We start from the raw sequence: 12,532 nt of genomic DNA on the forward strand, positions 1-12,532 counted from the left end.
TAATTCTTTGAAGAATTCCTGTTCAGATCAATGATTCACTGACTTCCATATAAGGAAAATCAAGTCCTTAATCAGCAAGGAAGTGCAGTGTCAGTTATACTGTGCAAGACCCAAACCATCAAAAGCACGTAAAYGATCAAAACCCAGTTTCTGTGTTTAGCTGCCCCACTTTATAAATAATTAATAACTTGTTGATGTATGATTTAATCTGAAAATATTTTATTAAGCACTGATAATAATGCAGAAACCCATGTAATAAAACAACTTAGAGAAAAAGCTAAGTTAAACTGAGTTGCTATAAATATTGCACTTAGAATTTGTATTTTACATACAAAACTCCTTAAWAATTTGGACAATTATAAATTAATGTCTTCCAAGTAATTGGAATTTGTGTATTTGAAATCAGATGGCTGTGCTAAAAATCTTCAGCTTTCAGATTTAGGAGGGTCTGTTCTCATAATGGATTTCACTTTGTGCCAGKTGTGCTTAGGTGGATGGGAGATAAGGAAGGGTCAGCGTGGTCTTGCTGTTGGCAGTCAGTTGCATTTCCATGACTTAGRTTAAGTGAAAATGATTTTTCAGTACAGATGACAGAACGCAGCTGCAGAGTTCAATTTTGACATGTTTTGTTTTTCAAGGCATTTAGGATCTTTGAGTTCTTAGTCTTAAAGCTCATGACAAAGCTGTTGGGAAAGACTTTGCCTCTACCRTCTTCTTCTACCTGGCCCATGATGATGTAGTTCAAACCTATAAARGAGAGAATGAGATTACAAGACAGAAATCTGGGATGTTATTTGGTAAGTATAGTTCTTTATGTGTAGTTTCTGTTCATTTGCACTGAGCTTACCAAGACCTTCTGTAACTTTTTCCTTCCTACCTGCAGCATTTGCTCCATTATCTGTCTATGCTACACTGCAAAGCACAGTTATATAAAAATTAAGTACATAAACAGCTAATTATCTACTTTAGAATTAAATATATAGGGTGTATATATATATATATATGTAATATTATATACGGGATATATATAGATATATATATATATATTATATATATATATATTATATAATATATAGGGGAGTCTTTAAATGTAGACAGTCAAGTGAGTCTGAAAGACACTAGAAGTGCAGTATAAACACTGGATAGCCTAACCACTATCACCCAGAGAGGAATGTGTCTCATTAATTTTGTCTGTTTTCACACTTGCTCTGCTTSTACATTTATGCCCTTGAGCGACAATGCACTTAAGTCTTTCCATTCCCTTCCCCTTTCCAAAGATGTGAATATTTTTTAGATATATAGAGAAGCATTCAGGCAAGGTGGACCTAATGAGAGGTAAGGCCTGGCTTTAGAGAATTCGATTGGATTTACCTGTTTTTATGGCTTAGAARGGTTGGGGATTTGCAAGGCTTTGGTCTGGAAGGAATGGTAGCACAGGGATATAACCAGGAAAGTTCCTCTATTAAGTAATGGCTATTAAATAATTCATTGAGATTTAAGATGAGAAAAAAGTGTGGGTTTGGAGCCAGCAGTCTGCCTAAAAGGAGACAATTTGTTCTACCAAGGACATTATTATGTCTCCCAATGTGTAGTTTTCAGATAACTAAAGGCAAAAGATAATTTCTGAACATGATTTTTCACTTTGTAACTACCCACTTTGAATTAATATGCTTAAATGCTGGTAGTATCTGAAATAATACAGGTTTTTTTTGATGCTTATTCAATTATTTTACTGTCAACTGTTATGGCCCTGTTTATGTTCTCTTGTTCTACCTGCTTACTTATGAGGCAGAGCTAAAAACTTTTCTTTTTTACTAAGTTACTTCAATGAAAAATACTCTCAGTATTTCTTGTAACACCTTTGCCACAACTGGAATTTATGTTGATCTCTGTATGGTACTGTTTAAGATAGCTATTAACAATACTGGCTGTTTGCAGATATAAAGGGGCTTAAAACTATGAGTATTTCTGCAGTCAAGCTGTAAATGCAGGAGATATGCAACAGTGAAACTTGCTGATTTCTGCCATTTCCTGTGACATACTCCTCTTGAAGGTTTAGCAGGCTGTTGTCTTTCCCTTTGAAATAAYTGTGTGTGAAAACTAGCTCCAAAATTCACACATGTAAAAACAAAATCTATCTCAGTTTCGCTTGAGAGATCCAAATCAGATTTTACCTTGCATCATGTGGCTTTAAAAGAAAAAATATTTTTCAAACTCCTTTGATCTATGTGAGCCTAATCCTTTTTCAGTAAAACACAAAAATGCAGTAAAACCCTGAGTTAYTCAATATTTTAAATTGATTATAATACTAACTGCTGATTATAGAAAAATCTACTGTAATTTTATTGATTTTGTGGCCATATTTCAAATTGTAGTTTTTATAACTGTTACCTTTTATAAACAAACAAAACAGTCACTACTGTGTACTTACCTCTCCTGATGAGAGGACACTGCTTACAYACAACAAGAATCTTAGCACTCATATTCTTGCCAGCTTGTTGAATTGCTAAATTTCCCTCCTTATATACATTAATGATGGATATTGTTGCATGCAGACTGCCAGCCCGTGTTACTGTTGTGATTACAGTTCCAGTTATTACTAGAAGAAAATATGTTTGATACATTTTTATTATTTTTAGACATAAATTTTGAGGCACCATAAAAACTTACTAAGTATATTAGTCCCTAATAAGGAAACWAACAATACTGGGAACAGTGACTGAAAATATGAGTAGCACTGCTAATAATTAACTCACTACTTTGGTGGCAGAAAGCATGAAATTGTCCTAGAATGTGTGAGTCTCTTGCAAGCCYAGTTTTCTGTTTGATTTCAGTTAAACAGTGCAATTTGATACTACTTTTAATRAGTCATTTTCAAATAGTGGAGAAGTTGAACTGAAACCCTTCTAGCCAAAATTGGGAGTTCCTAGCTCTCTGACATTCCCAAATGAGTAGCAGAAAATAGTTGATGCCCTAAGAACTAGATTTTGATCTGAGGCCTGATACAAATTTGCCTATTTCAGCTGAACGTAGTTACAGATTAAGCCACCATATCTCCCAAAGACCTCTCAATAAGAAAATCAAAATACTTTGCCTAGGATGATTAGATTAATTTGTAAGCCATCTTTATTTATCAAAAGGAAATGGTAATTGGTATTAACAATTTGGTTTCTTCTCAGGTCACCTTTTCAAATCAGATATTCTATCCTAGGATAAAATAGATCTTCAGTTATAAAGAATGAAGAGCCAGATTTATTTTACAAAACTGCATAATCCACATTTTTTGATTTTGTAAATTTGCACATTATTTCCCTTTAAGGCAGAGCTTTTAATTMAATAGAATGTTCCAGTTCAATCAAGAGAGAACTGTGGATGKTKAAGTGCYKGGTATWGCAACTACATTTCTAGAAACAATAMAATGAAATGCATGATGAAAGAGAAATACTTATTATTTTCTATAATCAKAGAGTCTGCAAATAAACTTAGAATAAATCACATTCCTGAACAACAGACTTCCTATTCTTACCTTATGATATGCTTGCATTCACAGTAGCATTTAAAATATTTTTACTCTCACTTCTGTCATGGAAAAGACTGAAAAATGTCAAGTATTTGACAGAAGGTGGGAGAGGAGAATATGATTTATTACAGTGATGCTAGAGGAACAAACAAGCTTTATATAGTATCATTTACCATGAGCCACAAGAGCTGAGGTGTGGTCAATAAGAGGAGACCATTTCTGGTTTGGGGTTTTTCTGTTTCTTTTTGTGTTGGACCAGCCYGTACASGTTGCAGATTAAAGGAAGCTGGTGRTCAAGGGTGGGAAGGGGCTGCCCTGGCTCCATCCTGCCTCAGGGGACAGCCACAGCCCTCCACTGCTGCTGGGCAACATCARGCAGAGCTGCCCTTGTACTCCTCAGACAGATTTCCTCAAACCTCATGGGATTAGCAGTGCAGCTAGAGAGAGTCAAGTTAAAACGAACAAAGGGTGGTGGTGGGGAGTTTTCCCATCAAATTGCCAGGCATTTTATAAGGGATTAAAAAAAGATCCAGTATTAATATGGGGAAATACCCTGACATATAACTGCATAGATCAGCAGAGACAATGCCATCCTAATACACAGCAGATACCATTTTTCCTGGTTAATTTATGTCTGTGTGCAGACACCAGTGCTTGGAAGCTTCCATCCCTTCTAATTTCATTTCAAAGTATTCTGGAAGTCTWTACACTGAATTGTGGAACAGTCAACAGACGCAGCATACCATGTATTGGCTGGTTACAGAAAATGGAGATAACAATACAGTAACTGTATTGATGAATCCTGGGGTTGTCTTACATTGTCATTTGCTTTTCAGATTGATAAAGTATGTTTGTCTCAGATATCTGTGCAGTGTCTGTTTCAGAATATCTCCAAGAATGTACTGCATGAAACAGATACTTGTGTCAGATACACACATAAGATGATGTAAAAATATAGCCTATATATTAATGGCAATTCAGAACTACATCTGGTAAAATTCCCTTGAGTCTAAAAACACAGTAGAGAGAAYAGTTAAAAAGAAACTTTGCTTCCTTACCAAAGTTGCTTGAACAATAATTGCTTTCCAGAGTCCCACTCCTTTTACACTTCTGCTGGCAYAGGGCAACTGTAGGTTTCACAACTTTTTGAAGAGCAAAAAATAAATTGAAATTGAAATGAAGCATTTCATACAAATGCARAGCACTWTGTTTARAAAAGACAAGAMKAAAGATGAATAATCCTGATGTACACATGAACTAGACCTGGCATTTCATGGGATGAACACCACAGTTACAATATTCATTTTTTCTGTTGTCATCTCCACACATCATCTTTTCAGGTGTCTCAGCTGTAYCTGTTCTAGTGGGCTGAGAGAATGGGATGTGACACAAGATTTGCACGGCATCTTAAATCTGTAACTCCCTAGTAGGAGTTGCCATACAGCCCTAGTAGTACACCTGAAGTATCATAACCTGGTATTACAGTAACACTGCCAAGGGAGGGAGTGGCTTTTTATTGGAAATAAAGGGATCAGAGTTCAAATTCCTGACTTTTTTCCCGAATTTTTCACATAGCTTCATGTCAGGTAGCACTGCAGTTTTTCTTCACAACATTCTGAAACATGATGTTTGAAGTATGTATTTAATATTAGTGATTAACATTTCCTTTCTGAAATGGTAAGCTTTGTTTATAAACAACTGAATACACTTAGCATCTTTTTCCTATCTGGGTGGATGCTCATAGTCTCYGTATTTCACTTGGGTGACCCATTCCACGTAACATGTTGGGATGCAGTACTTTGAGGCTTTTATATCCTTTTCAAATTTGTTTGGAGTTGATCAGTAAAATAGGTATTGGAAGCATGAAGGTGACACTGATAGATTTAAAATAAAAYGACAGATTCCTACATAGCCCTAATTTCCAAGAAAAACAAAATTAGTTATGACACATATCTTTGCAGGTTTTTACTTTTTTTAGAACAGAGCATTTTGTGTAAGTTTTATTCACCCTATATTTTTGAAAAAGAACTTCCGACTAATTTTCAATCAGTAACTTACCCTTTTATACTTGTACTTCTTTTTTTTTTTAAATTGAATGAATTGATTCTTTATATAATTCTCCAAGTTTCTAAGAATTAACTAAATTATATTAAAATTACTTTGTCTTTAGTTCAATGGCCATGGCTGTTAGAAGATCTGCACTGCTCATCATTTTGCCTTTCAAATTCAAAATCTAAATGTTGAGCTTCATACTTTTTAATTTATTTTGGGTTGGTTTGTTCCTTTTTTTTTTTTTTGCAGTCGTCTTGGTATTTGAATCTTTAGAAAATTAAATGCCTCCCACAAGGAAAAGTGTGTTAAAGAACAAGTTGCTATGTCAGTGGTAGAGGTCAGACAAGTGCTTTGTATCTCAATGCTACACACAGCACTCTGAAAATTAAGAATTTAATGTTGCTTGAGTCTTTCAAGTCAGTGTCCATAGTAGGAGGGTCAGAAATCCAGCAGGCAGATGAGTTGCATCTGCATCCCAGCATGGTAGCTGCCAAAAATTCACTGAGGTGCTCTGATTTTTCTGAATTTAAAACTGAGGTTATGCATTACAAAATATTCTTGTTTAGTCCTTTTAGGGTTTTTTCTTTTTTTTTTTCTTTTTTCTTTTTGTTGTTGTTCATTGTTGTTTGGGGGTTTTTTGTTTGGCTTTTTTGTTTTTTAGTTTAATACATTTTGGTTGGTAATGACTTTGCTATGATTTGTCAGTAGAGTCTGTCTATTCTTTGTAAGGTATTTTAGCAAAACATGAACTGGAGAAGAACTGAACTAGAAGTTTAGTTGCCTACCATTCTGCTTGTATCCACACAGATATGAAAATGCATGGCTTCATCCATCCAATGATACAARGATGGCAATTACCTCACCACAGGTATTGGAAGTATCTTCATTACTTTTACAAATGTATTTATGGCATTTATTTATTTCTTCAAGTATTAATATTTTWATGTAACAAAAACATTGACGTAATTATTGAAAGAGCCTACTAAAGTTCAATATTTTATTCATGCCTGGAGTTCTGGGCAAGTTTAAACAGTTCTGATTTGTAAGGTAATAGTCTATTTGAACTAGACACTTCCAAATGCAAATGATTGTTCAGAAATGTAACTAAACTGCAGAACTTTGGTTTGTTTTGGTTTGTTTTGAAGATCAGAAATGCCTACACTGTGCAGAACTGATCAAACCTTGAAAGGACTTCTTATTTCTGTCTACCTGACAAGTCCTTTTGAAGACCTTCCCTCTGCTGTCCTCTCAGATGAATGTGCATGTTTTTATTTTTTAGCACTGATGTTGTAATGAAATTTGATTTGGAGTTAATTGGTAAAGTTCTCCTCTCTAGACTGAACACAGCACAGGGTTATGGACAGCCTGGGTTACTTAAGACCAAGTGTTTGAACCAACAACTTCATTAACAAGTGCTTTAGAGTGAARAAGAGCTGAATTATTTAGAGTCACATTGGAATGATTTACAGGTCATTATGATTTCATTTTTATAAAGTTTATTTTCATCTATTTTAAATACTTTCATTAGCAGTATTTAAGCACCATAGCTTCTTGGTTTCCTGCTGACAAGCCATTGCTGCCCTGACTTATGATGCTTTTAAGTACAAATCAGGTTGTGTCTTGCAAAAACAACATAAATAATTTGGTTTTCTGCTATAATTGTATCTGAAATCTCTCACATTCAGGTCATAGAAATTCTAAGAATTTATCCCTTCAATATCTCAGTAATGAGGTTGGCAATACCTTCAGAGAAATCCAGCTCTGATCTTTCATATATGCTGTCTAGTCTTAAATATAAAAGGAGATTTATTTTTAGYGAGACATATTTCTCTGTAAGTTCCAATCCCTGGTTATTTTCAAATGAAAATTATTCTAGGAGAGTGTCATATTGACAGGGTGTTGACAGAACCTGAAGAGGGCTCAGGTGGCTTCCATACCAATTTTGCTTGATCTTAGAAATCAGATGAAGAAAAATACAGTAAGATTTTTATACATCAACTTGTACAGAAGAAAGAGTTCCTTTGAATGAAACCATTTCCCAAAATATTCAGAACTTCTTATACAAAAAAAATTTGTTTATCCGTTCTATGGGATGTGCTGTCCAAAAATGAGAAGAGACAGGAAAATTCTGTCAGATGGAGTAAGTTACTTTTATACTGAACTCYTGCCTGGATAAATTTCCTTTAATAATGTTAAGTAGATTCCCCCTTGAAAATATTAGAGTACTCTCTTGAGTATATGAATCAATTCCTACAGTATTTGAAATACTAACAAACCACAAAACTTCAATATACTTTCTATTTTGTATTTTTGTAAATCTCTCCTTGTCCTGAAATAATTAATTTTTATAGGAAATTAAATAAAGCCAATAAGACTTACTTGAGGTAGCAGGGACTGTTGTGGTTGTAGGCGGAACTGTAGTTGTAGGTAACTTTTTTGGTCTAAATTTATAATGGCCAATAAAACCATCAGCTGTTAAGCTTAAATCAGACAAAAACTGAACRAGCAACTCATTTCTCTCAGACACAATAGGCCTAAAATAGAAAAACAAAATAAAATACTTCCATTCTTTTGCATGTCAGAGCAAAAAAGCATTAATAGCATTCTTTAAAAAAAAAACCCTCCAGATTAATACTGAAAAATATGTGGCTCTTTGCTGGCATTTCACACACTGGTGTTTTGAGGATGAAACTCATTTCCGTGAATCACCTAAAACACTGATTCCTGAAGTTTATGTCAATTTGAGTATTGTTAAATTCTCCTGTGTGAAGTCATTGCAGACTTCCCTTCCATGAAATGGAGAGGTCAGATTAACAAAGTGGGAAAGTACATTGAAGAAATCCTCAGTACACAGGGCAAGTAAGTAAATGGTTTTAAAAAAAAAATGGTTTTGTGTAAGGAAAAGGTATTGCACCATTGGAARGGCCTATGAAAATTCATTGGATTCTGCAACTCTTCAACAAACCCACAAAAAATAAAATGTTTTGGGTTATTATTTCTGTGGGCTCTCTTTTTCTCAGCGATTGGATATTGATYACCAAGGACTTCTTCAAAACACTGAATGAGGTCTTTGAAGTAAAAACTTGTCATCATTTCCATTTTTTTGGCAGATTTTCAGAAATCAGTTTACTGTGATGACTGAGTCTGACATAACCAAAAGCAAGAGCCTGGTTAACAGGAATTYTCTGGATTAATAGCTGCCACGGTGGTTGCCCAGATTAGACTTCTCTTGCTRCATTACTGACACAGCCTGTGGACATAGGAGGGCACTGATTATCAGCTGCCTAGAGTTTTGTTCTGCTTCCTGAACACCAGGACTACAAGGCCAAATCTTAAACTGTGTGTCCTGTCTTTTTTTAAAAGGGCTGAGAGGAAAATGAGTCAGATAGATAGAATGAGGAATGAGCCAAGGGGCTACAGAGCTCAGCTGGATCCTTGTACTTCAATAATATCATCAAAACATACATATTATGTTAATGTTTAGCTACTAGTATTGGTTCTATACCAGTGTCAATGGCATTGGGATTAGCACTGGTGTTGTTAGACAGTGTTCTGAGGCTTGTAGGACAGAACACAGGCTGGAGGCAGGGTTATCCATGGAGAGAGAGAGAATGGAGAAAACCTAGAGCAAGACAAAATACTAAGCAATTTCTAGATGTTCAATTTGAGGTAGAAAATGTCAYGTTTAATTTAAAAAATAAAATCTTATAGAAGCCTAGTACAAAACTATTAGCAGAATGACACATAGTGGTGGTGAAGTTCACAATTAAAGAAAGTTACTTACGCTGGTGGACTGTCTCCACAGTACTTCCCAATTCTTTTAGCATCATTGATTTCCCCACCATTAAACACTGCAACGTAGTCATATCTGCAGTAGTTGTCTCTCTCCACATCAAACTTCTCAAACTTTAACTCAATTAGCTACAGGGAAAATGGAAATAACTCATTAAGGTTCGACATGCAGAATTTTTTGGTACTCCTTGTGGTAAATAATATCTTCATATGAAATACTACTTGATTTTTCTTTCTATAAAGGAAAACTCCTTAATCCATTTAATTGTACAGTATCTTAATCCATATGACCTCTCTAACAAATAGTTCAGCATATGACTCTATAAAACATTTTTTTTCTCAAATGTATGCAAGTAACTTCTGATAAAGTTATTTTTATGAGTGAATGAAAAGAGGATAGTAGGTGTTAGGTATTACAATGCTCTTAAAATAACTACAGCAAGTATAAACTACAGAAAAGAGGCTTTTAATGTAYTTGAATCATTCAAGATACACTAAATTAAAAGCAAAGGCAAAGTTGATATRAGCCATTTCATTGACTTCATTAACAATGGGGCCTGAATCACTGTGGTTGCCAATGCTGTGCATAYTTGATGCAGAATTAAAAACATTAGAAATTAAAATGTTGATAGAAAGAAAATTAGCAAAGACTAAAACCACGAGAAAGTAAAYACTTAAACTAATTTTGTTTCCATGTCAGATTTCCATAATTGTTGAGGCTTTAAAAKTCATAAATGAGGACTAGTATAACTCTGGTATTTCCAGTACTTACCCTATTATCTCCAATGACTTCTATTTATGGAATTTTCTACTTAAGGAAGAAAAACAATGTACAAGAAAACAGAAATGGAATCTACTACATTGAAWCTAAGTCCTGCAGAATGACTCTGTCAGTCAGGTGTGGCAAGGAAGGGAAACACAACCTAAGTGCTGCATGGAAACAGAGGATGCTTCTTTAGATGAAGCACAACAGTATGTAAATTACCTTCCCACAAAAAGCAAGATTAAGGCTTCAGTGGCAGCACTGTGTTAATTCTAGAGCAACCTCTTTAAAGGTCTGACTGAAACAAAGATCGCATGAAATCTTCTAAGACTGTACTAAGAAAAAGAAGTAATTTGTACATGCAATATACTTTATTTGATTTACTGACATAGTAAAAATTATCTTGTTCTACATTCATAGTAATGATAGCCTGTTATCACCTGATGTCTTAGTTTTGCTTGGATAGTTTTGCACTATGAAGACATTTAAGGCTTAATTTTGTTTCCCATAAAGCATGAGTAACCTKTGGGGACTTGGTTTCAGAGATGACTAACAGGTTTGTTTCAAAACCCTCAGTATCACGATGAAAAAATGCACTGTAAATGGAAGTACCYATCTGAATAACACACTTGTGATAAAGATGGTGTAGAAAGAAGTAATGCAACTGGGAATATAAATACTAATTTTTTCCATAGCAGGCATAACAGCAGGCCATAATATCTACTTTACTATTGYTCAATAGGTGCACTCTGCAATAATAAGTATTTCATGACAGAATAGGAGCTCTTCGTGATCAGGAGAAGCTCCTTCATCTTCTGTAATAAATGAAGTAATTATTGGTTTGTAYTTGAAGCAACAAAACCAGAATGCCTTGTTTTATTGCTCACATGCTTATGAAAGGGAAATAAAGACAACAGCACCTAAATTCTGGCAAATGGAAGACATTTAAGCTTTCTATGTGCACTTGAAGGGAGGTGYTTATTCACTACTTCATCGCAAATAGCTTTTGTCAAAATTCTGCCTTTCTTGMATGCAAACAACCACTGTTGCAGTACATGAATAATATATGTTTGGAAACAGGTAGATTTATGGAATAGAATCATCAAAAGCCACAGGATATAATRACCTTATTTTTATGCTTATATAGCYTTTCTTAAATCTTCTCTATGAGCTTAGGAAAAGTTCTTAGGCTTATGTAGASACATTTGGAAAGAACCAAAGTAATCTGCAGTTTACAGATAAGGGTTTAAAAATCATTGCCTATCTGTAGAATTGTTAAATAACCTGTATCTAGCAAACAAGGAATGTGGATTAAAGAGGACTAYAGGAAAGACTAAGCTGACATACTGCTTCAGTTCAAGGGAGGAACTGTCTTGGTAAATGGAAAAGTAGGAAAGATCAGAAGAATATATTTATCTGGGGCAGCTCTTTTTTTATTTCAAGGATTACAGTCGTGAGTGGAAGATGAAGAGGAAAGTCATCTTTATATGTAAATGAATTTTCAAAGCTGGATGTGGCAAGAAAAGCAACCTACCAAACATGCTTGTCAACCAAAACATTCAATCATTGTAGACCTCCTGCTAAGATACGGAGCAGATGGCTCAGCAGCAACCAGAAAATGTGCAGCTAGGACTGAGATTAGCYCTACAGTGTAGGGAACACACTTGTGTTTGCCATGCATGGCAAAAGAGCCCTCTCAGTCTGCTGTCACATCTCCTCAGGTCTTAATGAAGCAGTAACATATGYTCTCATGACATCTGGCTAATTAAGCAAGCATGTTATGTGATGGAGCCTTCAAAATATGAAATAAATCATACTGCTTTTAATAAACTCAATCAGATCTACCAGGGTATTTTGATGATCAACTGCAGCAACACCAAAAATGCTCAAATGTTGCTAGACTTAAATGTAGCATTGATCATCATGATGTTTGGTGCTGAGATGGTCACCTGCCCTAACTTAAGTTGCACGGTGTTTTTTTTAATTAACAAAACAATCTTTTAAAAACCCCTGGTTTAAAAGCCTCACCAGTCACAGATGCTTTAACAGGTTTCATTGAGGGAGTGTACCAGTGTGGGGCCCTGCTGAAGCAGCACAGGAGTCACTGCAGCAAGACAGGCGATACAGGAGAGGAAGGTGGAGCACCAGAGCGTAGCTGTGCCTGTGCTCGCTGCCTCTGCCCAGCCTGGCGTGTCTGCAGTGTCCCAGGGCTGCTCTGAGATGGTCCCTGCGGSCACTGGAGGCTGAGCTGTGCCAGCAGGGCMATGGCAGCGCCTTACCTGGTTCTTCGGGGCCACRATGTGCCAGGAACAGGTGACTCCCGCTGGGTAGTCCCGCTCTGGCCAGTTGGGCGTTTGGAAAGACCCCGACGGCTTCTCCAGTCGTCCCCCACAGTACTGGTCCCC

General features: G+C 35.7%; 1 protein-coding gene across 1 annotated transcript in view; it reads right to left on the bottom strand.

The window, feature by feature from the left end:
• Positions 1-212: 212 nt before the first annotated feature.
• The window catches only part of PCOLCE2 (procollagen C-endopeptidase enhancer 2), a 21,230-nt gene continuing 8,910 nt past the window's right edge, over positions 213-12,532 (bottom strand). Inside the window, exons 4-9 of the mRNA XM_057366956.1 lie at positions 12,407-12,532; positions 9,357-9,493; positions 7,952-8,106; positions 4,579-4,662; positions 2,432-2,599; positions 213-747 (exon numbers count right to left, since the gene is read on the bottom strand). Coding sequence (XP_057222939.1) covers positions 611-747; positions 2,432-2,599; positions 4,579-4,662; positions 7,952-8,106; positions 9,357-9,493; positions 12,407-12,532 — 807 coding nt within the window. The 3' untranslated portion in view covers positions 213-610. The remainder of the gene's footprint in view (positions 748-2,431; positions 2,600-4,578; positions 4,663-7,951; positions 8,107-9,356; positions 9,494-12,406) is intronic.

The sequence above is a fragment of the Malurus melanocephalus genome, unplaced genomic scaffold, assembly GCF_030028575.1.
Source record: "Malurus melanocephalus ecotype Western Australia unplaced genomic scaffold, MMel_1.1 scaffold_73, whole genome shotgun sequence".
NCBI classification, from domain to species: domain Eukaryota; kingdom Metazoa; phylum Chordata; class Aves; order Passeriformes; family Maluridae; genus Malurus; species Malurus melanocephalus.